Source organism: Melozone crissalis, unplaced genomic scaffold, assembly GCF_028551555.1.
Source record: "Melozone crissalis strain CALT ecotype California unplaced genomic scaffold, PUWL_Pcris_2 ptg000019l_1, whole genome shotgun sequence".
Lineage (NCBI taxonomy): Eukaryota > Metazoa > Chordata > Aves > Passeriformes > Passerellidae > Melozone > Melozone crissalis.
In genome coordinates this window covers 12,255,183-12,280,121 of record NW_026535797.1, presented here as the reverse complement: position 1 = coordinate 12,280,121, position 24,939 = coordinate 12,255,183, and the positions used below count along the sequence as shown (strand labels likewise).

Sequence of the window (24,939 nt, the reverse complement as noted above, 5' to 3'; positions counted from 1 at the left end):
TTCTTTAGGCACACTGGATGCAGATGTGAGGATGATCAATGTCTCATCCTACTCCAAGAGCACAGTTTCTTTTCCAGTTTCCCTGCTAGATTTGAGTTTGACTTTCCCTGCAGAATGAGTTTGATACCACTTTCACTAGGAATAACAAGGAAGTCAGGAAGAATATTAAAACAAGTATTTGAACAATTTCTCTGAAGCGGAACAAAAATAGCATTTGGAGAATCAAAAGGCTCTTTTTTATCTACTATCTAGATAATAACAGATAATTACAGTTTCTCTCAGTCTCTCAACCTCTCTTTCTTATCTTTTCTCTTTAAAATACCATGAAATATCCTTCCATAGTGCTGACAACATCACTGTTACTCTCCAGTAGTTCCAAGACCCGGTGCATCACCACTTCAGGCAGAGAGGGGCTGTAGCTCTGCCGAACACAGCTCAGGACATGAAGGAAATGGCAGCCTTTTTCAGCATCTGCAGAAAAAAGGAAAATGCAGCCAGGCATGGAAGAAATATTTCAGTGTGTCTCTTTTGAACTATCATAATACAGATCAATCAGGAAAAATCCCAGAGCCCTAGATACAGAAACAGATGTGTATTCAGAAGAAAGAGATCCTGTCTGTGCCTACAGTTCTCCAATTATCAACTGTTCCCAGTGACTTTTCTGGGAAGTGTCAGGGCTGTAACAGTAGTAATGAGGGTGAAAGATAACTCAATCTTGACTACTCTTAACATACATGGCTCAGTACAACTCGATGACGAGTTTAATAATGTAAGGGCACCTCCACTGTGCACCCGTGCAGGCCATCCAGTTTTTGCAACTTCAGAAGGAACCAAATGAAAGTCATTTTACCGAGACCCAACTTCACAGCCTTCAAGCACAGCAGGGAGGTGCGTGGCCAAGGCCTGTAACCGCTGGCCCAACGCTGGCATCTTGTGGAAAAATTGCTGCACTGCAACTGCATTCACCTCGCAATGCTATCCCATCTCTACTCTGCAGACCACCCAGACAATTATGGGAGTAGAAAGTTATGGAACTATCAGTATCAGATTTTATCTCCTTTTAAATGGAATTAGCCCTGCAATGTACAAGAGAAGAGAAGTTTAAAATAACCCCCTTTGCTAGGGGCAAGCACAGAGGTCCTTCATGGCTGCACACATCTGTTCTGTGCCAGGTGGGGCATTGTTTGAAGCTGTCCCAGTCATGATTTCCTCCACTAATCATCAGTGCTGCAAGCTCCCAGTCCCCCAGGTGCTGAAGTCCACAACATATTTCTCCACAGCAGCTGACAATGGAAAACAGACATAAATCAGATTTATCAGCACAAATTATTTTCCATCTCCTTTGCTCACATGATGCAAGGCAAGTTTGATAAGGGTACTGAGAAACTGCCATGGGCCAGGAAGGGCCTTATATTTTGTTGTGTTTTGGGTTTTTTAGTTAATTCTCTACTCTAAAATCTGCTGAGGCCCAGAGCTAGATCAGAAAAAGCTGCTGTGAAAAGTCACTGGTAGATAGCAGTAAATAAACAGTTCAGCCTAATTCTGATTAGGCTGTGAATCAGGCAGATATACTTCCTCAGAAGTATCCAGCATGATAAAAAGACCTTTGTGGCCAATAGCCAAAAATGTGTCCATTACCCTGGGAGAGATAACTGCAGAGAACAGAACAATGCCTCTACCTGGTCATAGTGATTGTTGTTGCAAACAAAATGGGCAGCTGCACTTTGCATTTGTCATAGGTTTGTCATAAGAAGGTCAAATTGCCCATCCCTGATCCAGAGGAACTTAAATCTCAATGAATTACATTAATGACTCAAATGTTACCTAACTGTACAATGTGTACTTTACCCCTAGATGCTGGTAGAAAACAGCACTTTGGGGAAGCTGCAGGTGTGTACAATTATTAAGTAACCCAAAAACACTCCTGTCCCTCTTTCACTGAGATCCTGGGCTCTTGCTTTTGTCCAGCAGCTGAGGGAAGCCAGGCTGTGATTGACTGTCCTGCCTGACAACCAACATCAGAGAGGACAGTGTTTTAGAACTGCCATTTGCTCACTGAAGATGTCTCACACAGGGTATATTCTGAAATATTAAATTTAACTTCAAGTGGTTCTGGTTTTTGTCCTCTCTACCATTAGCCTGATTGAAGCCTAAAATTTCTAAAACAGAGAAAGAAACAAACCAAAACCCAAATCCATTTTGCAGTTCAGTCTGGCGTCAAAATGTGCTATCTGCCTATATTAAGTTTCTAGATGGACCCCCAGTGGTGTCTCATGAGTGCATTTAAGATCAGGAATTATAAGTAGAGCCAAGGACTAGGATTGTCAGGTAGGCACATTACAGATCAGGGCTTGTGCAGCTCTGAGTAGGCAGGCAAGATTTTTTTTTTAAATTTGTACAATAGTTTCAGACAGCTGGGTTGGGCCTGGGAATGTGTCACAACTACAGCAACGGGGCAAGGCGTTGCCTGGAAAACTGGCAGAGAAGTAACTCACTGGAGAGAAGAGTTTGATTTGTCATAAATCATCCCTCTTGTCACGGAAGATTACTGTTACTCTTGGAGGAAAACGGGTAGGAATTTCTTGCAACAAACAAGAAAAAGCCCTAGAGGTGAATGGCCATGTCCCTGTTTTCTCTCTCCTGCAGCTCCCGCCGCCAGGGGGGGGCCGGCAGCCACGCTCAGCTCCGCGCTCTTGCATCATCCCCGGACAACAAATACCGCCGTGCCGGCTGGTTTCCATTGGAGCTCCTTGGCTTTGCTTCTACTGCCGAGGACCAGGACATTGAAATGGTCCTTCTGGAAAGCAGCAAAGGGACACTGACCTGGAAACTGTCCTCGTCGCAGCAGGAAACTAAGTAGGGGGAAAGCTTCAAGGAGAACAAGAGGGTTTGTAAAACAGTTGCTAATTTTAAACTGCTTATTATGGAAAACATGGCTTTGAGGACTCAGGACTCTTCAAAGTCTTTTCTGTGACTGATGTACAAATTACTCTCTGCTGTTGACTTTACTGGCCGAAAGAACTTCCCAGCTTCCCATGGATCACAGAGTACTTGACCAGTGTGACAATGCACAAGAAGGGAACAAATAGGGGGCAGTCACTCAGTGCCTCTGTCAACTGTATAGAGGTTCTGGCCTTGACAGTGGCATAGTTATATTAAAAAAAGCAGGTTATCAGGAGAACTAATTGATGTATAAAATGAGCAAAGGAATTATTTGACTCTTAGAGAAATTATGTTTTTTAATTGGATAAAAGACAATAAAACAATGTGATACAGCAATTTGTTGCACTGAAACACCCTCAAGAAAACAAGCCCATATTAACCTGCATGCCCATCAGTAACCTCTTCTCCCAAGACCGTGTCTACCATTGTAACCACTCAGGAGAGACAGTTAAAACTCAAACTTGATTTTGCCTCATTTAGCCTTTTTTTCTCTGCAGAATAACCATCATACTCCAGGTCCTACAAGTGCTATTGTAGTTATGATAGTATAGGGATATGAGCAATTTAAGATTTTATGCCTTATGTTCCAGTCAGTCATTTATTCTGTACTAAAGCACATTCTGTCCCACAAAAAGCTGCACTCCGGCAGCAAGTGATCCCTGCTGACACATTCTATCCCATGAACTGAAAGACACTCTGTAGTAAAGTACCTGTGTAATTAGAACACATTCAAGTCAAGCACAAGTAATCACTCTGACAATAAAACACAATAGTTTGAGGGACAGGGATAACTCAGAAGCCACCTGAGGCACATTATCTGAAAAGAAATAGACTTTGTTCGACTGAAATCCTTAACTACAAAAAAATACCATCTGAGCTCTACCCAAGCTTAAAATCTCCAGAGAATATCCTACTGACTTAAGCAAGTTGTATTGTTGACTTAAAGGAGGCGGGGATTTCACCTTTCTGCATGGTCACTTTTGTGTCAACTCCCCTGCAGAAACTGAACCAGCAAGATTTGCTACTTCTCCAGAGTGCAGAGCAACACCTGCTAGGTGGTGACCTGACTGTATTACATTTGATTCCTCCCAAAATCCAAGTATTCTCAAAAGATACAGATCTAAGATAATGGCTGCTTACTTCAGATGGGAGAAGTTTGCTTCCTGCTGGGCACACCTGCTCTTTCTCTCTCCATGCTCACAGGAAGCTGCTCCTGCACTCCTGCTTTTAGTTGTACTGATTAGCTACACCAGCAACAACTTAAGCTCGAGGGTGAGGACAGGCAGCAGGAGGAGATATTGTCATCAGTATATCAGCACCAGCTCATCAGAGCTTGATCACCCTGCTACTTACGCCTGGGTTTTCGACAGTCTTCTTTAATCACATCAAGGGTCACTTTAAACAGCTCCTTATCATGGTCAGTCACCTGGAGAAAAAAGAAGAAACTGGCCTTGATGTTGAAAAACAATCCACTGACATGGTGTATTCTAAGCTAACACTGTCACAATTACACTCTGCACTTCATGCTGCCTCCAAGACTAATAATGGACATCAAATCTTCAGGCAATAGTTTTACTACTATTAGCAGCATCCATGAGTTAGGTGAAGAGCAGGATACAACTAAGTTTGACCCAAAGGAGGGTGATTGCCTCAGCAGAACAGCAAGCTTGAACCCACTTGGAGAACTGTCCCAGGCCCCAGGTTTCCGTGAGCTCAGCTGGATCAGAGCAGTTTGGCAGCCCAGTGAACACAGGCAGAACTTGGAACAACTCAGTGGGTGATACAGAGGTACAACCAACAGTGAAGTAAGCTGCAGAAAATACTTCTGAGTAAACTGAGAGCACCTGGATGTCCTGCTGCTCTTTCTGAAACATTTCTACTATTTCTGCAGTATTTTTTATTGTTTTTACTGATTAGGAAAGTCATACCACTGAACTTGCTTGCAACCACAGCTCAGTTCCTTACATAGTATAAGTCCTTGGAGCTGCTAGGTTTCTGGAAAACCACTCCTTTTTCTTGTAGCATCTTTATTGCTTCCTTAAAAACACCATGAATCCTTTTGGAACTGGAGCTACTTTCTGACTTCACCTGGAAGAAAAGAAAGGAATGAAGCAGATGGTGAGAAATCTAAGCTCAACCAAAGTTACCAGCAAAAGCTCCAGATGCTTTCAAGAAAAAGATGACTTCAGATCCTCTTTAACATAAATTTTACACATTTTTTACACATTTTTCTTCATTTAGTAATTCACAAATCATATCTGTTATGTATGAAATAATCAACAATGCTGAGCTTTAAACAAAACCCAAACACCAGAAGCTTGTATCAATCCTGAGGAACCACAATCTCTAAACTGCCTTCTTTGTGATTAGCAGCTATTTGGTGATGTACCAAGAAATCTTTTTTTGGAATGTTCTTGTGATGCTTGCAGATTGACTTTTTTGTTAATCAAGCTTTGTTCATTTTCAGAGTTTTCCTGGTAATAAGGGTGAAGGTAGGGGTAGGAAGGTAGGAAAATCAGTATTTTGTAAGGATATTCAGGAGGAATCCAAGGGCTGAGGACTGGATTCCCATCTCCTGATTTCAGGGAAAGGAGAAAACTGACAAAACCAGTATTTGTTTCTCGCCCCCTTTGTTTCCAAATTTTTACAAACATTCTGGTCATGCTCTCAGGAGCTTCTCCACAGCCTAATGTAGTGAAAGGATAAAGAGCTTGCAAGAAATTAAGGCAAACATACGAAATAAGGAAACAAAGGATTCAGTTTTAGGGGTAGGTGGGAAATTAGTTTTTTGTGAAAGGAGAACAATGCATCTGGAAGTCCTAACTAAGGTTATTTAGAACACAGGGTTCTGGGTTTGGGACACATCTAACAGAGAAGGATGGAAGGGGAGGGGAAAAAAAACAGGGAAAAGCAGTATTTGTTTGGAAGTAGAGCAGAGCTAAGAGAGTGGAATGACAGCTAGGGAAGTAGAAGGAAATAATTACTTGTGGAGAAGGGAAAGTATGTGTAGATAAGAGCAAGACTATGATTTACTCTTCTCCATCTCCATCTGTCCTACTGTGTCCTTCAACCTCCCATTTATCCACACAGACTGCTTCAGTTCCCCAATTGCTGTTTTCTCATCTGTTGGGAGCACACTGTGCTCCCTGTGGTTTTCTTTGAGAAGGGAGCTAAACTGCTTCCCACAAACCACCATGTGATAACTAGAACCACACCAGAGCAACCAGAGCAAGATCTGCCAAGCCATTCCTTCAACTATCACCAGAAATGCTCCCACCCTGTTCTGAACAGAAATATCAGACTTGACATGTCCTACTTCACTCACCAGGAGCAGCTCAGAGCCTGGGGAGTCAAGCAGGCAATCACCATGAACTAGAAGGAAAGTACAGGAATATGTGAAATGGACACCACAGGAGCAAAGGAAGAATCTCTCCTCACAAAACACTCATTCAATGCATTTGCAGCTCTCAAGGGACACTGCAACAGCCTGGAAGCTGATGTACCTAATTGGGAATAGTTCTGGAATCCAAAAGGGATATTGGTGTTAGCATGCATCACAAGTTTCTCCCTCCTGTTCCTCCAGATGACCCTCAGCATTTCAACAGGCCATAATCACATCTCTCTCTCTGTCCCACAACAGCTAATTCTCTTTTTCCTCTCAAATCACCAGCAAAAATAGTTGCTGAATACTTCAAGATAATTATAACAGAACAATGGCTCTTAGTTCAGTTTCCTCTGTTTCAGGCTGAAGGATTCAGTGCCTGAACCTTGTCTGTCCTCCTGTCCACCATAGCACCAATCTGGATAACAACAGACTCTACTTCTAATTACAGACTTGGCCATGCATCTGGACACTGTTCCAGTCACTGCATTAATACCACAAAGGTATTTCTCTTCATTGTGCCTCTTCTGATGAACTGAAGAAACAAACATAAAATGCGTCAGGAAGGATTAAGTGAAGAGTGAATATTTGCTCACAGAAAAGCACATTCTCACAGCCATATGTAAAAAGAAGAGACTTTGCCTCTCACTCAAATGCAGTAATAAATCCTCAAGAATGTAAGAAATTGCTAGCAAAGCAACCAACTCAAGACTCTGATCAATTTTTAATGTGAAAGCAAACATTTGGGGAGAAAAAAAAGATAAAAATATTTCCAAAGAAGCACAATAATTATTCAGTTTGGCTTACCACTGAAATCCTGTCAGAAAAGGGAGATAATTAAAAACAGACTCTGTATGAACTGACACACAGCTCAGCCTGGATGGATACTGAAACAGAATCACTAAGAATGCAAGTCAAGGCATTGACAGAGTGAAAGCAGCGAGGCCTTATTATAAGTAAGCAGCGGCTCCATATCAGCACTCTCTCATATGTGCTGCAGAATCCATGGAAAAGGGCTTCATGGCAGAAGGACTGTTTCTGAAAACCAAAATAGGGCTCCTGCCCACTTTAATAGTACCATGTTATATATTAATACAAAAATATTATGTATTATTGGTGTTTAGTAGTACCATAAAATGACAGGAAAATTTTGAGGTTTTTTCTTTGTGTGCTCTAGAACATGCTTCCTCTTCTCCATTCCTCTGGGTAAGGCAGCAATTCAGTTTCTTTGTCAACACAGACTGAAATTGCTTATTCTGCTCTTTTGACCCACCCAAAGCAACTCCAGCATCTCATCCTGCAAATGACCAAGTCAATAGTTCTTCTCCCCAATACCTCTCCCAGTGTTCACACCTCCTTTTGCAAAGTGCCCCCCTTGGGCATGCCTTAGTTTCAGGGTGCACCATTTCAGGTTCTCTCAAGCAGTAACAGCAGAGTCTTTCCCCTCTCTTCCAAATCAGGTCCTTTTCAAATAAATGAAGCTGTACATCCAAAACAGAGGAGCATTCAAGGATCAGTCATCCCTTTTGTAAAACACGTTGTGTGTGTGTGTATGTGTGTAACCTGACACAGAAGCAGCTATTAAATAATAATTTTACTATCATTACCCTCACTCCCAAGAATGGCCAAGGGCTCTGTAGCAAAACCAACAGAAGAATCTATGTATCCAGAATTAAATTGGTACTTTAATCAATATATTCCATCTGATAGGGCTCACACAGCTTAGTGGGCTGGTGCTGTGCAACCAGTTATTCTCAGATCTTTAAAACAAGACAAATTCCCTCTACAATCAATAATAGGTCAAACAAATGAAGTGGCAAAGGAATTAGTGAGTCTGTTTAAAACACTGGAACTATGCAACCTTTGACTCATTATGAATCACACCCTGATGGTGTTAAAGTTTCCTGGTATAACCACACATGTGATTTTACTCAGGGAATCACCTTTTGCATTTCCTCATGTAATGTTTAATCCTGGGCTTAGGCAGGTGACAATTTTAATAATAGTGATCCTGGACGTGTCAGTCCTGAAGTCCTATAATAAGCTTTGCAGCTTATTATAGCAAAGAATATTTAAAATAATATTTTTATATGTTTAAATAATATTTAAAAATATTTAAATAATATTTAAAGCAGTGGTGAAACTTCCTTGAGAGGCAGAAAGACAAAGACCCTGCATCAAGAACTTTCAGTGAACTGTTACACCTACAGTACAATGAACAGGGTGGGCACAGACAGAGTGAACAACACAGCAAAACTTCCCGCTTTAACTACTTCTCATTGGTGACCTTGAGATAACATTAAAATCAAGAGGAGCACAAACAGCACACTCTGGAAAGCACAACTGAAGCCATGTGTCCAGGGCAGTGACATTGACAAACTGGAATGGCAGCACTAAAATAGCACACACTGTAGCTTATGCATGGCAGAAGGGCAGAAATATTGTTAATCAAGACTGGCTGGTTTAAAGCATTTCAGTTGAGAAATTGGATGGATCCACTTAACATGCAGCTTTCTTTAAAAATGGGACCAAAGGCTTGTCCATTTGCCAAACATAATTGCCTAAGTCCAGTAAGTACACTCTGGAGCTTCTCTAAGCACAAAATTACTTTTTCTTCTTCTACTTGTAGTCTTCCTTCTGGTACCCACCCCTCCAGACTCAAAAGTCACTTGTTTTAAGGGACAGGGAAAAGACTACACCTTTGGGATAGATGGGGAACTGGTTATGCAAATTAAAGCTCCAATGGCTTTAAAACTCATAAAAGATTTGTTAATTTTTAACTACTTTTAAAAACAGTTAAATTCTCTTCCTCATCATTTGTAGACTATAAAATTAAATTTTCCCTAGTATATGTCTGAGAAGAGGAAATTATTTCAGTTCTGCCAGATGCATCTGCTAGAGGGAAGTTTATTCCAGACAGGCAGAAGACTGCACTGCCAGGGAGGCATCAGGACTGGAATGAGGTATTTATTGTAGGACCTGTATGGGATGTGGACAGGGCTCAGCTACACAGTAATGCTGAAAAGGAACACAGAGATGCTGCCTACCTCAAACCATCCCAGCTAACTCCTTCCACCTTCACCCTCTGCTCCACTCCACTGCAGTGACTCCACAGCAGCTCATCACCTCCCTGGGGAAAATATTCCATGGGGAGATACCCTCCCACTATGATGAACATTGTGTAAGTACTTTACAAGTTGGGAAAGAGATGAAGGGGGAAAGGAAGAGAAAGGAAACAAATAGTTTAACAGCAACTTGTGCTCTAGAACACTGGAATCAGGATAAAAAAATTAACCTATACATCCAAATAACTCATCCTTTTACAAGCAAGAAAAGTGCAAGAAGTGAACAAGTGTGCATATTGAGGCATGGCCTAATTAGCTGAGTTGGCTCTGTAGCTCCTGCCTTGCCAAATAGGCCCAAAATAACATTGTTCCACATCAGCAGCACCTTTTATCCTCTTGGTTTGAGAGCAGCACAAAACAAAAGACTACTGAAGAGAAAAGAAAGGAAGAGGGACAGAAATCAGATCTATTACACTTCCTTTTGTGGATAGAACTGGGTACTTGACCCTTTGCCAATTATGAAAGGTGACACCTTCTAGAGATGCAGTAGAGGAACAAGGAACTACATTTCCAGAGCATTACTAGGCACTCCTCCTAAGGCATTCATGCCACTTAACAACTGAAGGTCTTTTCTTATGCAAGAACAGATAACCTTCTTCACTAGAAATTAGTAGTAAAGGACAATAAGTAGAACTGCAATTTCTAAATAAGCAGCTGTGCACCCACATTCCTGGGATATATACTCACGTCCTTGTATCAGGGTCAGGAGCAACTAACAATTATTATGACAGCTCTTCATGACTGCTAATAACACTGATGCTACAGTATTTTTCTTGATTTGGGGTTTTTGAGTTGTTTTTCTTTTGGTTGGTTGGTGTTTTGTTTGGGTTGGGTTTTCTTGGGGGACTTTTTCAGTCCTTCTATGTTTGTTCTGCACCAGTTCCTACTTTAAATGGCTTTGTAAATTATTTATCTTGGTCTTTCTTTCTATAAATGCTGAAGCGTTTAAGTTTCCAGTATTGGACACAATGGCCAGTACTTTAATGTAAAGTGTTTGGGAACTTTTAATACTGCTCCAGCTAGTTTAGAATGTACCAGGTGCCATGTTGGGTAATCTACTAGCAAACGTTTCTGTCTAAAATGAGAATAGCTCCTGTTAGTGCCAATATCCATGTTTGTTTTACAGCAAACCAGGAAAAAATACTTTAATGAAAACAAACAAACAAACAACCCCAACTCAGCTATCAAGAAGAGCTATCAGCAGCAGTTCAACAAGGCCAACAAGAAAAAAGCTACTTTTCATTATTATTTGACCTCTTCTGCAAGAGTTTGGGTTTTGTGTTATTTTTTGGGTTTTTTAAGAATGAAACAAGCATTAGAATTCAACATACCATAGCACTTAACATTACAGCGCACTTAAAAATCAGGGTGAAAATGTCTGCCAGGGATTTCTCTACAGAAAACCAAAAAGTAAACAAATGAATCACAACACTCCAGCTTAAGTTCCAATTGCCATTGCTTTCATGATAAAAAAAGTAACTGTAAGCTTTGCAGAAAATTATCACTTCATACAAGTTGAAAATCTGGTTTGTAATTTATCCAACTAATACAGAATAATATAAAGCCATTTTACAAAATGGGTGTTGTTCTGTTTCCCATTCTGCAGCTGATCAAGAGGTTACTAACACACTGGAAAATTTCTTAATAGTTTGGTTACACATAACTGCCTGTAAACTGATTTCAATTTAATGCCACCTTCTCATCCTTTCGCAGTTAGGGACTTCCAATGAGAGAAATGTAGCAGGGAGCACTGTTCATCCACTCATCATAACCTCCTCTTGTGACCTGCATCTCTATTAATATATTGAGCTTCAAATGAGAAACAAGACAAAGATTTTGTGCTCCCTTCTCCTGATTAGATCCAGGATCTCAAGCCTCTGTCCCAAAAAACTCAAGCACCTTAAAGGGTTCTCTTTTACTGACACAGCTACTAATTACAAATCTAGATACAGTAGTGACTGTTGCAGGCTGTAAGATTGCTCAGCCCTAACACAAGATTACCCCTAATAACAGAATGTTCTTACATTACTTTTTCCAGCCCAGTTTTGTATGTCTAAAGGAACAAGATTTCTTCAAGCTCTGTAAATAATTAATGTGCAAAGCTCAAGCACTAGTTGGTTTTAGAATCCTCTGAAGACACCAGTCTCTTATCTGTTTATGCTTTAAAAGAGTACATGGTATTATCTCCCCCCACTAAAAGCCTGGAACAGGTGCATTCACTCACCTCCTCACAGCTGGGGCTGGGTAGATGCACACCCATCAGAGACACCAGAGAATCAACTGTCTCCAACTCCTGCTGGTAAAAGGTCTGAATTTTGTTTTCTAATAGAAAGCCTTGCACTTTCTCATGCAGCATGTGGATTGAGAAATTCTGACCCTCCGGGCCACTACAAGGATACACAGAACATGTCAAAAGGTAAGAAATGTGTTTTAGAACAATTATATAAAGTAATTGTAGAAAAAAACAAAAACAGTCCACTGGACTGGTTTCAAAGGTCAAAAGATGTTTTACTGCTCTTAAAGATTTTGAATTTAAATCCTTAATTAAAACAGATCATGTTTATAAGTATAAACGTTCAACTGTTCTTCTTCAATCATTTGCTGTTAGGGTTTTGTGAATTTAAGATCTGCAGTCTCTGAAACAACACTGCATGCACCAGGCCTCCCAATAAGCATCCAGCTACCCTGAAACTGAGTACAGGAGTGGGTGTTTGACTCAGCTTATTGAGGTTATGGATTTGTGATTTGACAATGACAAGGGCAGGAGAGCACTTCAGTGGAACAGCTCCTTAACCTTACACATAAAACAACATCAGTCAGTCAAGGATACATCTCCATCCTCTGCTGACCTCAGCCCCAAATCTTGCTCTAAATCCCATTTTTTTTCACTAGATGAAAGAGGTCTGTACACATTATTTTACTTCCTTCCTAATATTCACTTTAGTTCAGCATTATATTTCTTTCCTCAGATTATGGACAGGTATCTCATCTGTATGTATCACCAATTATTTGGGAGAAAAGCAGACTGCTACTGTAATGAATGCAGTCTGAATCACAGTCAGGCCCTGCTCTATTTTTTTCCAGAGTTATTACAACAAGTAAACAATCATAATATCTCATACTTTGCCCCAGGAGCAGTTCAGCATACTGCATTTACCTCTGTATTTCCTCAGGGCTCTTGAAAGGTTTATCATAAACTTCTCTATAGAGACAGGGGAGCTCCAGCATTCTCGAAATCTGGACATCACACACAGGATCATCCACTTTATCTGGAAATGCAATGAGAACTTGTAGACCTGGAGAGGACTCCCACACAATTTTTTAAGCAAGCAAACCTAAGGCAGCACAACAGAGCTTCACAGCCAGTATTAAATTGGCAAAATTTGTTCACTGTGGTTTTCATAAAAACAAACCACAAAGGCCAATCCTTCTTTTACAGTTTACAAGGAGGAAAAATGGCCTGTTGTGGTGCATTACAGATTATGATTTTGTCTGACAACTTATTTAACCAGAATTTATGATCTCTATTTTACCTTTCAGCAGCCTTTATCCATTAAATGAAGTTAACACGTAGTAAGGAGCTTTATTTGGGCCAAAGGGAAAGCAATTTAGAGGCTATTTGAATTGCATGGCTCTCTTTGGTATTATTACCAACCCATGAATGGGTTGTACATACTCATAAATCTTCTGTCTGGAAAGGGAGGCTGAACTCCCTTGCAAACTTAAGCTAGAGCTGAAAAATCTAGATTTTTTTTATCTGACTTATACAGGGTTTTTAAAAGACAGGATTTTCTTCACTAAAGAAATCATTTCAGTATTATCTATGTAAGATCTCACTGGGGAAAACCAGCTCTTACACAACAGCACAGACATGGAACTGAGAAGAAGTTATGTAACTGGAAGCTCCCAGAGCTGTGGGCTGCAGAGCCCTGCTGCTCCAGGAGCTGTCAGACACAGAGGCAGCACCTGCATGCAGATCTGTGCCTGAGGAACACTTCTCCCTCATCCTGCACAGCCAGGGAGCTGAGGAGAAGCCAGGCTTCAGTGGGACCCTGCCCATATGCTGCTGCCTGCCCAGGGAATGGATTGGCTGTGATGAACAGCAGCCACTTCTCCAAAGCCCTCAGCACCCTTGGTGAAGTGGGACACAGAAGGTCAGCAGCTCCCTTCCCACAGGCTTTGGCTGCTCTACTTCAACACAGAGAAATCTGAAGAGCAAATCACTCTTGCAGACACCCAACCACAGTGTCTGTGTGGTATTCTTGTATGCATGCAAATCAGCTTTTACAGTTTTTCCAGGAATGCCTCGTTTACAGGCAGTCTAACCTCACACATTACATAGAGTGTCTTCTGACCTTATGCTGCTACAACTGAAATAAAGATATACAGATGAGAACCCTCAGAAAAATGACATGCCAGAAAATAATGTGGAAAATATTCAATTAATTACATAAAGCTCAGATATTTTCACAGATTCAGACATCTTAGTCACATATATCACAGATTCATAACACTCACAAAAACATGAAGCCTGAATTTCTCTTTGTTGCCTATAGGTTCGGATGTGACCTCTGACCCTGACAACATCTCCAATCTCCAGCTTGGTTTTCTGGCTTACTGTTTCTTGGAGCTTCTTCAGCTGTTCAAACACACTCAGACTGCTGGGTGTGCTTGGATGACCTGCAAGAAGTGAGGGAAAGGGAGTCAGGCACTAAAGTCAATGCATTAATTGTCCTTTTGCATTCATCCACCTAAGCACCACAGGAGTCATATCACTAAAAAAGGGTAAGGTCCCAGGCACCATGTGTCCTGGGTAGGAAAACTTCTGGGTGACAAAATTAGTTTACTGTATTATACTTATTTGAATTGTTCATCTGGGGAAAATATAAAGGGAGAAGACACTGATTTACCTCTGAAAATGTCATAGATGGGTTGCAAAATTGAAACATAAATTTGAAATTGTTTTGGCATTTTTTAATTTTATCATGCTAAGATGGATGAAAGGGGAAAAGAAAAGTTAGCTGAACTTTTCATGCAAAAGAAGAATGAGTCATCTGAGGTGGGGCCAAAGCATTCATGTGATGCAATTTGATGTCTACACTGGGGCGAATCCAGCTGAGGTGAATTCAACTTGACAGAACCTCACATTTACATAACACTGCTTTGTAGGACAGTAAATCCTTCATAACTTAAAACCTGATTATTGCTCCAAGTATCCCTGATCATAATTACAAAGGGCTGGAAGAAAGTTTCTTGTGCCCCCTAAGAGCTCTCTTTAGCAGGTACAAATAAATGAATTTACATTCTTAGCATAGTGTCCATCCAAGCACTATTGATGTATGTGTAAAATAAGAATACAAGGCTGAAAAGCATTCTTGATCCTCATTCTATTTCAAGCAGCATTTCATGCAATTCCTTTTAATGCATCTGAGTTCCTCATTTAAGTTCCTCAAAACTGATTTGATTGCATGTCTCCTTTTTCTTTTTTTTTTTTGAGAGCTGTGCCAGATCATCACCTCTCCGAAGTGAGAGCTGTCTTCTACATTCCAGTTGGGACCATTTGTACCACCTGTCACAGGATTGTTAAATATAAGTATGAATTATCTGTCTATATAAATGGGCTTGTTCCATAGACATCAGAGCTTTTAACTTTTACATTAAGCTTTCCTTTCTCCATTCTATTAATATGCATTCCTAACACTGCAGATGACACCACTAAGATTTATTTCAGTAGGATTTGATCAGCTTCATATTAGGGTTGTCAATCCACTACATGGGCTTCCAAGAAGAGCCAAAGTAGAAAGAATTCTGTACTTTGATCTACAAGAAACAGTGGGAGAAAAAGCAAAGAGACAGCTAGACACTAGTGAGTTGTTCTGTTACAATAATACATTAATTTCAAATGCACAATTACTGCACATTTAGGTCTTGCCCAAATTATAAAAGACTGCTGGCATCCTCCCACTGTGTTTGAAGCTACTTTCAAGTTCATTGCTGACAGTGTCTGTATGAACAAGAGTATATGAATGCAAACAAAGCAAGGATAAATCCTGAAACCAAAATCACCAGGGAAGGTCAATGGACTGACTTTGGAAACAGAAGCTGTGGCACATTTCCAGCCTAGTTCCTTACTAGATGAAGGTACAGAAAGAACCTTAACAGGCAAATTCTCTGAACAATGTCACAGCAGAGAAATGAAATATCATATTACTCAAATAAGGAAAAAGCAGGGACAGGACATAATGTAATGGTTTTATTGGCATCATCCTTGAACAAAACACAAAAAACTAATATAAAATTCCCAAAATGGCCCAGGTAGTATTTGCTCTTCTGTAAGTTTGATCACTTATTAAATTGTTTAAGACAGACATAAGTAAAAAAAAAAAAAAACAGTCAAAAGAGGACTTATTTCTTTGATAAATTACCTGATAAAGGTGTTTCTGCTACCATGGGATTTTTCCAGCAGACACAATTTATAACTCCAGTACTATCATCCACTGCAAAAAAAAAACTGCAAGCATTACAGACTAGGAAAGCAAGCAGTCACGTTCCAAGAAGTGAAGATACATAAATATGGAGGGAGATAACTGCCAAGGACATCTCATTCCAACTGGTTTGGAAGGTAAAGTCCAAACTCTACTTGCATATCTGAAATAATTTCCACAGTTGTTTCAGACATGGAAGTAGCTCAGCACCAGATGTGCTTATGTGCATAGTCAGCAAAGTAACAGGTACATTCTCAAAGAAAGATCATACAGTAATTTAAATTATGAGGCTTCAGTACATATATTGGATACTAAGGGGTTTTAATCTTGTTGACAAGGTCAGGAGAAGAATTAGTTTTGAAGGCTGAAGTCAGACAAATTAAAACAGGAAACCAGGCACAAACTACAGAAGCATTACTGTTACAGTGATGAAACAGCACTTCAACATTTGGGGACACAACCATGTGAATAAACCAGGAGTGCAGCTACCTGCAGCTGCATTGGTTTCCAAGCCAATATTATGCTCAAAGTCTGCTGGTCTTTCCTATTCAAGATGATGTCCAGGGAGCAGAAAGGCAGCTCCCCTAGGCAGGAAGGATAGAAGACATGCATGCTTGTGGTTCTGCTCTAAGCCAGGAATTCCCAATTCAGAGTGCAGGTGCTGGTGGCATGCATGCCACTTCCTCTGCTGAAAAGGCTCAACACCTTCTCCTGAGCATGGAGCTGCTCTTCCTGTTCTGCCAGTGACCAATGAAAATCAGTTTGACGATTTCTGCTCCAGGCACTGCGTTGTCAATGACAGCAGGAAAAGACAAAACTCAAAGGAAACTAAAATCTGTCTGAAGAATCAATTGTCCATTGATCAAGGGACTGTATATAGATGGCTTGTACAACAAACACTCTAAATACAAAGACACTAAATGTCTGTCAAGGATCATCCAGCCAATGCACCTTGCTTCTTGAATGTAACATCTCCAAGACTGAGATTCCACTCCTCACAAATGGACACCTGCAATTTTCTTCTGCTCCTTAAAGCAGGTCCATGACTAAAAAAGTAACAGCAATGTTTACTATGAAGGTGCTGATTGATACCTGCAGTCATTTCCTCTGGGAACCATAGCATCAAAGCAAAATGCTTTTGCATTGTCTCATGTGTTTTAAAACAATCTCCCTGTTCAGGGGGGGTCTAATTTCAAATTATTGTTTTGCCTTCCAGTTTCCAAGCAGTTTAGCTGCACATTCCTATTAGCAAACTTACAGCACTTATAAGATGCAGGCAATTCCAAATTCCATCACAAAAGTATGCTCCTCTCTGCTTTGAGCTGCTGTGTCTGCAACTATTTCAGCAGCTTTAATTTTGTACCAGAGCACAGATAACGATCTGCTGGTAGGATTTCCTCTCCTTGGTACAGACAGACAGCAACTATTTTAGTAGGAGGCAGAACCCTCATAAGCCATGCCCAGGCCATGTGTGCAAGCCAGCAATGGCAACAAGAAGCAGGGCAGATAACATTTCACTCCTGCATTCCCACAGTTTGTAGATGTTCCAGCTTGCACCAACCAAGACAGACAGGCTTCCTAAGAAGGGCCTGGAAACAAACCAAGACTGAAGGATTAGGAGGCCAGACTGCTTCTCCTCAATGTAACAGCTGAAAACAGAGTTCTCGAGAGACTGACCTGTACTTGACCACAGAAAGAATCTGGTAGCAGAGTAAGGTTCTGAAACAAAGTTTTGGAATTTCATAGATGAAAGCTTTGAGCAAAAAGACAAGTAACTCTTGCAATTGTATTCTAATTGGACAATCTATTTTAAATGCACAAGGGGTCTACAAACTCTTGAAAACTTCCTGTGCTCCCTGTGCCGCCCTTCCTCATCTCTTTGGGTTTAAACTTTTGTTTATTTGGGTTTTTTGTGGGTGTACTTTTTGTGTGTTGGGGTTTTTTTCTTGGTTTTTGTTTGTTTGGCTTTGGTTTCTTTGATTCTTGCTTAATTATTTGAGGGGTAGTTTAAAGCTACCTGCTAAATGAGATAATTGTGTAAATTTTTATTTCTTTATGACAAAAAGGGTATGGCTCTTGTCAGGCCTGCATGGACCTTTTGAGATGCTGGTGATTTTTTTTTCTTTTAAGTCGATTGCCTTTTAGCTTTTAAAGTTAGTTTTGGAATACAAAGAAAACCACATGTGATGTTTTTTTTTGTTAAAAAGTAAAGGAGATAAAACGGGCCAGAAAGGTGCACTAGGTAAAATATGAGCTTGATCAAAGCAATGTTTTAATTAGATATCATTCTTCTAACTTATCATAATAATAGCAAGAAACAATCAAATCAAAGTGTCAAAATAAGATATTACATAGCATGTAATTTTAATTTTTAAGCCAGGAAAGAGTAAACTAACTCTTTTTTACAATTATAATTTTGTCATCAGTTCTGGCTCTAGAGTTTTCAGCAGAGGACCTAAAATTCTTCAAAGTGAGTGATGTGTATTCTGAAACAGACAAATAGGAAGTGAGGGGGGAGGATCAAGGCAGGGACACAAAGACATTTCAGTTCCCTATCAGAGGGAAAGTACAAAGGGGGAATTGCTTTGTAAGTCACTTTTAAGCAGATGGAAAGTGAGCAAGTCCTGAGCAGTGTGTGGCACTCCAACTGATGCAACCCCTGTGACTCACCAGAGTCTGTTGAACCGAGAGATGCAAGAAGTTACAAGCAGGAAACTGTCTAAGAAGTTACAGTTTTGTGCTGCCAGAGTCGGCTTGCCTGAAAGGGAGGGCAGGCTGGGGAGGGGCACTCTGGCAGGTAGCCTGAAAACTCAAACCAGGAACTGCTGGAACAAAGAGTGGAGTTGGATGTGAAAGACAGCAGGAAGCCAGGCTTACTGTGAGCTGCACTTGAAGGTTGGCTGATCTAAGGCCTTAATTCCACTAGTCTGCAGTTTCTTTTTATTTCTATTCCTCTACTTTCTGCTCCAGTCAAACATTTTCCACAGGTGTAGTTGTTAAACTGATGCTGAGAGCAGCATGGAAAACCCTTACCCATAGAATTGGTTTTGTCTTGGTCATTTTGATTCTGTCTTCCTCTGTTCTCATGAAGAGGTAAATGCATTTGCAGTCAATGCTACCCTGCAGCAGTTTGATGCTGGGGTATCTGGGAGCTGGTTAATTCATCAGCTGTATCTGCACAGCACTCCCAAGGGTCAGGGAACTGCAGTCTTACAAGCAAAGGAGCTGGGAAGGAGAGGCACTCTGTGACTCACCTCCACCAGGTGAAAACCCATGGCAGAGGAAGACACTGGCCATAAGGGCTTCAATAGGATCTCTGCATTTGGCTCCCCCTTCCTACTGTGAGGTGACCTCCCCCCACCTTTTGAAACTTGCCACATCACCACTGCTGTACTCTGCTTTTTCTCCAGATGTAAAAGACAGCTGAACAAAATGACAATCAGATGTTTCCATGTTAATAAAACTGAATACTGGGAAAAGCAATACAGAGGAGACACCTCCCAGCTGGTGTTGGCAAGAACTGGTGCTATGATGCTTCAGTTTGTTTGTTAAGACTCTTGTGCATCTAAACATAAACAAGCTCCTGACAGCTTTTAGAAGTTGGCTCCAAGATATGACAAGACATACAAAAAGTCAGAAAGGATTTCTAAGGTTCAAATATGAAAGAAGTGATTTCCCATTTGTGGGCACTGTTCAATACATTTGCATCTAACCAAAGCTACTGCAAATAGGAGAGGAAGGTAGCAGAGTCCAGTGACAAAGCAATACCCAAAGTTAAGATCTGCTACATGACCTCACATGAATCAATCACTCTGTGTTAACAATTTAATTCTCTATTTTTGAAGTGGAGATAAACAGTAGCTTCCCTACATGTGCCAGGTAATCTCAGCTGTAGATATATAATATAATAGGATTAGAACACATTTGTTTCAAGAATACACAAGGACCACATAGGAAGACCTTTCAGTTCTAACAGTAACTAAGATAAATAGTAAAGGCTGATAAGTGCAAGAAGAAAGAGAGACATTTTCCTTACCTCCATAATTATAAAAGGCATCTCGCTCCTTCTTTTGAACCACTGTCCCAACAACATCCACCTGTCTTATAGGATGTCCATTATAAAAGAATATACCTAGACACAAAACATGCTTGATTAGTGTAACGATTTCTTTTAACACCCTACTCTACATAGTCACATTTGTCAATTAAAAAAACCATACTTTCTTACATATTTTATTAAATCTTAAATTATACAGCACCTACACAGGAAAAATCCCCTGTATCACTGAAGACTAGGGACACTAAAAGGAGAAAGTATCAGCTGTACTTAGGATACCAAAAGCTTGCTTTTGCAGAGTGTCAGAATCTTATTAACCTCTTGTTTTCCTGCACATTTAAATCTGAAAAACAGTTTGCTTGCTGCAAGCTTTAGGGGGTTTTTCTTTGTTTGTTGCTTGATTTGGGTTTTTGTTTTCCTTTGCTTTGTTGTTTGGATTGGGTTTTTTTTATATCTTCATAAGGCTTCAGAATAAATAATAGAACACAAAGGAAGCAGTTTGAGCTTCTCACAATGCAGCTGTTCCTGATTAAGGCAGAGCCTCCGAAAGGAAAACTAACATAATTCTGTCTTTCATTTCTAGAGGAACAGGAGCTGTGGGGGCAGGGGGAGAGCAACAGCCCTCTCAGACTGCAGAGTACACTATTGCAGTCATTGTGGACTGCATCCTGAACTTCAGTTTCTGAAAACACATGTTCTAAAAACATCCCTTCAAAGCTATTTTTGTGCATCTATAAAGATAACTTAACACTTAGAAACTTGCCTAGGAAAGAGTGAGAAATCAGAGCCCAGTGGACTCTGAGAGCACTGAGGTTGCCTTGCTCTGTAATCCCTTTCAAGAGAGTGACAAATGTTGTTAACAAACACTAATGTAAACATCATACACTGAGGCTTCACAGTCCAACAGCAGGAGGAAAATAGGGCAATAAGCTCCAAATATACCCTGGGCTGGCTAGTTTTCAGTGACTGTGTTTTCTTCAGTTTTCAAATACTGCTGCTTTACTGAAATAAGCCATCTGGGATGTTCAATAACTGTCTTCTGAAAAGTAGATAACTCAAGGGACTCAGAAGGGAACATTTGGCTCCGTACACCGTGGCAAGTGTTATTCTTACAAAGGGAAACACAGCAGCAAGGGAGTCAGAAAAATGTTCTGTACAAAAAAACCCCTAAATCCAAAATCCAAAAATAACTTGTCCTACATAGCCAGCAGCCTTAAATGAGCCTGGAATTAACTTTCTTCACACAATACACAGAGAAAACACAAAGGTTTCAGAAGAAATCAGAGGTGATCAGCCAAGCAGCTCATAAGCAGAAATTCTGCTCATAAAAATCCATGGCAGTGTTTTGAGGCTGCATCTAAGGCTATCATCTCAGATCTGGCTACACTAATCTGCAGTCACTGGTCAGGTCTGGCACAGACAATGTTTAGCAGGTCTGTCCACTTGTCTCCCATTTCATTTACCAAATAAACACTGCTGCAGAAACCCCCAGTGCAGATGCTCCCAGTGTATGCAGTCATTCACTGAATCTTACATCTCTGTAAAAGGTCTGGGCTAGAGCAAGACTGTGGAGCAGAGACTCCAAGCTCCTGATTATGCAAACAAGCAACATGTTATTATGTTTCCTTCCCAGTTAGTAAGCTGAGTTTTGGCAGATGACAGAGACCAAATAAAACTGGTTCTCTCCATCCCCGTAAATTCTCCTAGAACTCCGCCCTTACTCTCAGAGAAACTACCTGAACTAATTTGAAGAATGAAATGATATTTAACCTATAAAAAGTTGTTGCACTTGATGACTTCAAGGTGTAAATGACTCCTCCTTCCAGTTTATTTGTTCAAATTAAGTCCATATTGGTCGCAATAAATATATACTAAATACTTGAAGCTGCGGACAAACACATTCAGTGAAGTTCCTAATACCCCAGTAATCAACACCCAGAGCAAAATGCCATCACCATAACAGCCACAGCACTGCTACAGGGAGCTATAGATACAGAGATCTCTAGGGCAAGTGCTGGTCATGTCTGTACCAGCATTACTGTGCTGTTTGCCATTTCTTTAATTATTACCTCCTTTTATGCTATTTGTAGCTTCCTTTCCTTGTTGATAAGCTGTCACAAAGCAGTGGTGCATGATAACTCTGAGAAAAGCTCATTTCCATGATGTAATTATGTGTTACAACTGAGTTTGACACCCACTCTCATTGCAAGACTGCTAAGACAACACAATTGCTGTTTTTATCTGGGAGGTTTTCCAACCTTCTTGTCACCATTTATAGCAGCAGAGTAATTGGCCAGGTTTACTGCTTCCCTCTGTGTTGCTTTAAAGGATTAGTCACTGTAGCATCAAATCCTAATGCTTAAAAGTGGAAAGAAAAAACTCATTAGGTCATTCAGTCCATTTCCTCAGAGCCAATATAAGACCATTTTGTACAGTAAATTCCTGGCAATCTGTACAGTCAGAATATAAACAATCCCAGTGAAGGGCATCCCACCTTTTTCCTGGGAAGGCTGTGCCATGGTCTAACAGATGTCATTCTAGGGATGTTTTTCCTGACATTCAGACTGTGTTTCTTTCCATTCTTCCTAGTTACAACGTTTTGTTTTGCACTCATTCATTCTTAATTACCATTACTTAATGACTGATTTATAGCCAACCATATACTTAGCTTCAGCTGGTCTTTAAAAGCCCATTAAAGGCAGGAAGCATTGACAACAAACACCTACATTCTTCCTTCCTCAAAAGGTATTAATTTTAGTGGTTTTGTTGTGCTATCATTTGTTGCCAACAAATAAGATACACTGGAAAATGTCTGGTTTGGTATATATACAGCACTAGGAGAATGAACAAAATTCAGGATGTTGGTTCCAGAAAATTTCATTTTATTTGAAGTTTGGGTTAGAAAATGATGCAGGATTGCAAACAAGCAGAGTGCAGAGTGCCAGATGCACAGGAAGGGGAGAAAGCTCAAATGTACCAACTGTAAAGGCTGATATCTTGACATGACAGATAGCACCTCCTTAGGATCATCTTAGAAAAAACAAAGGTAATAACAAAACTGAAAAAGTTCCTGAAGCAGAAGCCAACTCAGTAAAGTAAAAGAACAGCAAGAGAAGTAAGAAGGGAAATCCAGGTATTTTGGAGTAAAGAAAAGAGCAGGACTGTACTTTCTAGGACTGTTCCTGCTATCATGAAATGTTTGTTGTTTATAATGCTAATTATTCTGATTACATTTTCACATGTGTATGTACTAATGTTCAAGTCCAAACTACAATCCAATTCTGCTGGCATTGAATTGTTTTGTATTTTGTTTGAAAACAATTAAAATATGAAGAACATGATGAAGAACAGTTTTTACAAGGTGCATTTCCCACACCAGTACTGCTAGGAGACATTTATAAGACAGTTTAAAAAAGCCTTTAAAAAAAACTTGCTGTAGGACAAATATCAACAACAGTCTGCAGCCTAATTATTACAATGGATTTATGATAAAAGTCTCTCTCCATGTTAAATAACCAGGATAGATAGATAGACTGGTATTTGTGGTTTGTGAAGTCCTCATGTACATAAAAATGGCTGCAAGAAGAGAAAAAAACCCGCCAGTCCTTCATTTCACCAAAAATAGCATTGCTGCTATCCTTGCTGTTAAAGAAAACTGAAGAAGAATAACAAAACCTACAAGGCAAAGCATATTCAAAGAGCCAAACAGGGGTACTTAGTATCTGTGGACAGAAAATAATAAAAATAAAAAAACACAAACAAAACATGAAAACCAAACCAAAGACACACACTGTGCTTATTGCTTTTCCTTATTAATTCTGAGTTCTCTGGGTCCCTCCCTGATAATCTTGCACCATGTCAGGCTTCAGTTGGGAGTAATGAACCCTTCCCCAGCAGAAGGCACACTGCAGTCTATTTAAAGCCTGTGTAGTGAAAACAGCAATTCAAGGTCAGAGCTGTGTTGCTTCAGCCAAAGCTCCCATGTGGGTGACACTGCAGAGCAGCAGGACAGACTGCAAAGCAGACACCTGTGGGGCAAGGTCCAGCACGGAGGCCAGAATTTACAATAAGCTTGTTCCAATATAAGAAGAATGTCATATATCTATCATATCTAGAAATTAAGGAGAAAAAAACCTCAAAACCTCTGTCTTATAATGTATTAATATCCATAGGAAAAAGCAAAATCACACATCCAGCAATATCATCATCTGTCAAAATTTTGCAAAAAATGTAGAGACAGTGGAGAGATAACAATATATGTGGCCAGAAAGGACAAGCAATTTTTTAGAAATAACTTTATCAGACTATAACAAGCACCACCACACAGAGGAAACACATTACCTTAATGTAAAAGAGGTAGTGGAGAGAAAGGCAAAGCATTTTAACAAATATATTTTATTTTTCACATACTACCTGCTGTTCTTAGAACTTCTAAAAGACACTAACATCACCTAGCTTAAGGTCATGGAAAACTACTTTACTGATGTTTGTGAAGTGTTCTTCAATCCCTTCATTAAAAGCACAACAAATCAATCTTAATACTGTGTGCATCATCATCAGCACCTATAAATACATACCTGGCACCTGTATAGATTCTCTCATTTCTGTAATATCTTTAATATAGAGCCTTGCAAATGCAGAAAACACAGGATCGATACCCCAGTGCAGAGAAGGCATCTCTTCTCCGTACTTCTCAGACTGCATCCAAAACCTGTGAACACAGAAGGACCTGAAATCATTTTCTACAAAGGTGAAGAGCTTTCACATTCATTATTTTTCATATAAATGAAAAAACAGCTCATGAGTATACACACAACAACACAGCAGAGCTGAGGATGAGACACTGGAGTTTATCTAATAAAATGTTATATTTATCTATCAATATTTCATGTGTTGCCACATGAAATATTCAAAGTATCAATACTCATGACTTCTTTGAAGTACTGA

At 40.1% G+C, this 24,939-nt stretch overlaps 1 protein-coding gene across 2 annotated transcripts; it reads right to left on the bottom strand.

Annotated features, from left to right (window-relative positions):
- Window positions 1–116: 116 nt before the first annotated feature.
- STN1 (STN1 subunit of CST complex) lies at window positions 117–24,697 on the bottom strand. 2 transcript variants are annotated; one of them, XM_054276811.1, is made up of 9 exons: window positions 24,570–24,697; window positions 19,972–20,067; window positions 15,876–15,947; window positions 13,969–14,130; window positions 12,608–12,719; window positions 11,675–11,837; window positions 4,909–5,031; window positions 4,297–4,369; window positions 117–471 (listed from the first exon to the last, which is right to left on the bottom strand). In XM_054276811.1, the coding sequence occupies exons 1-9, from the start codon at window positions 24,694–24,696 to the stop codon at window positions 314–316; spliced, it is 1,086 nt and encodes a 361-aa protein (XP_054132786.1). In that variant the 5' UTR covers window position 24,697; the 3' UTR covers window positions 117–313. The 2 variants fall into 2 exon arrangements, with proteins under 2 accessions (XP_054132786.1, XP_054132787.1); XM_054276812.1 differs by lacking the exon at window positions 4,297–4,369 and having other exon boundaries at window positions 340–471.
- Window positions 24,698–24,939: the final 242 nt, after the last annotated feature.

Bases quoted from the DNA above. Each gene is read 5' to 3' on its own strand.
- STN1 (XM_054276811.1), bottom strand. From the start codon at position 24,696: ATGCAGTCTGAGAAGTACGGAGAAGAGATGCCTTCTCTGCACTGGGGT. The intron at 14,131-15,875 runs GTAATTTATCAA...CACTTCTTGCAG, and splicing joins AGCAGAAACACCTTTATCAG to GTCATCCAAGCACACCCAGC. The intron at 472-4,296 runs GTAAGTAGCAGG...TTTTTTCTGCAG, and splicing joins AGACTGTCGAAAACCCAGGC to ATGCTGAAAAAGGCTGCCAT.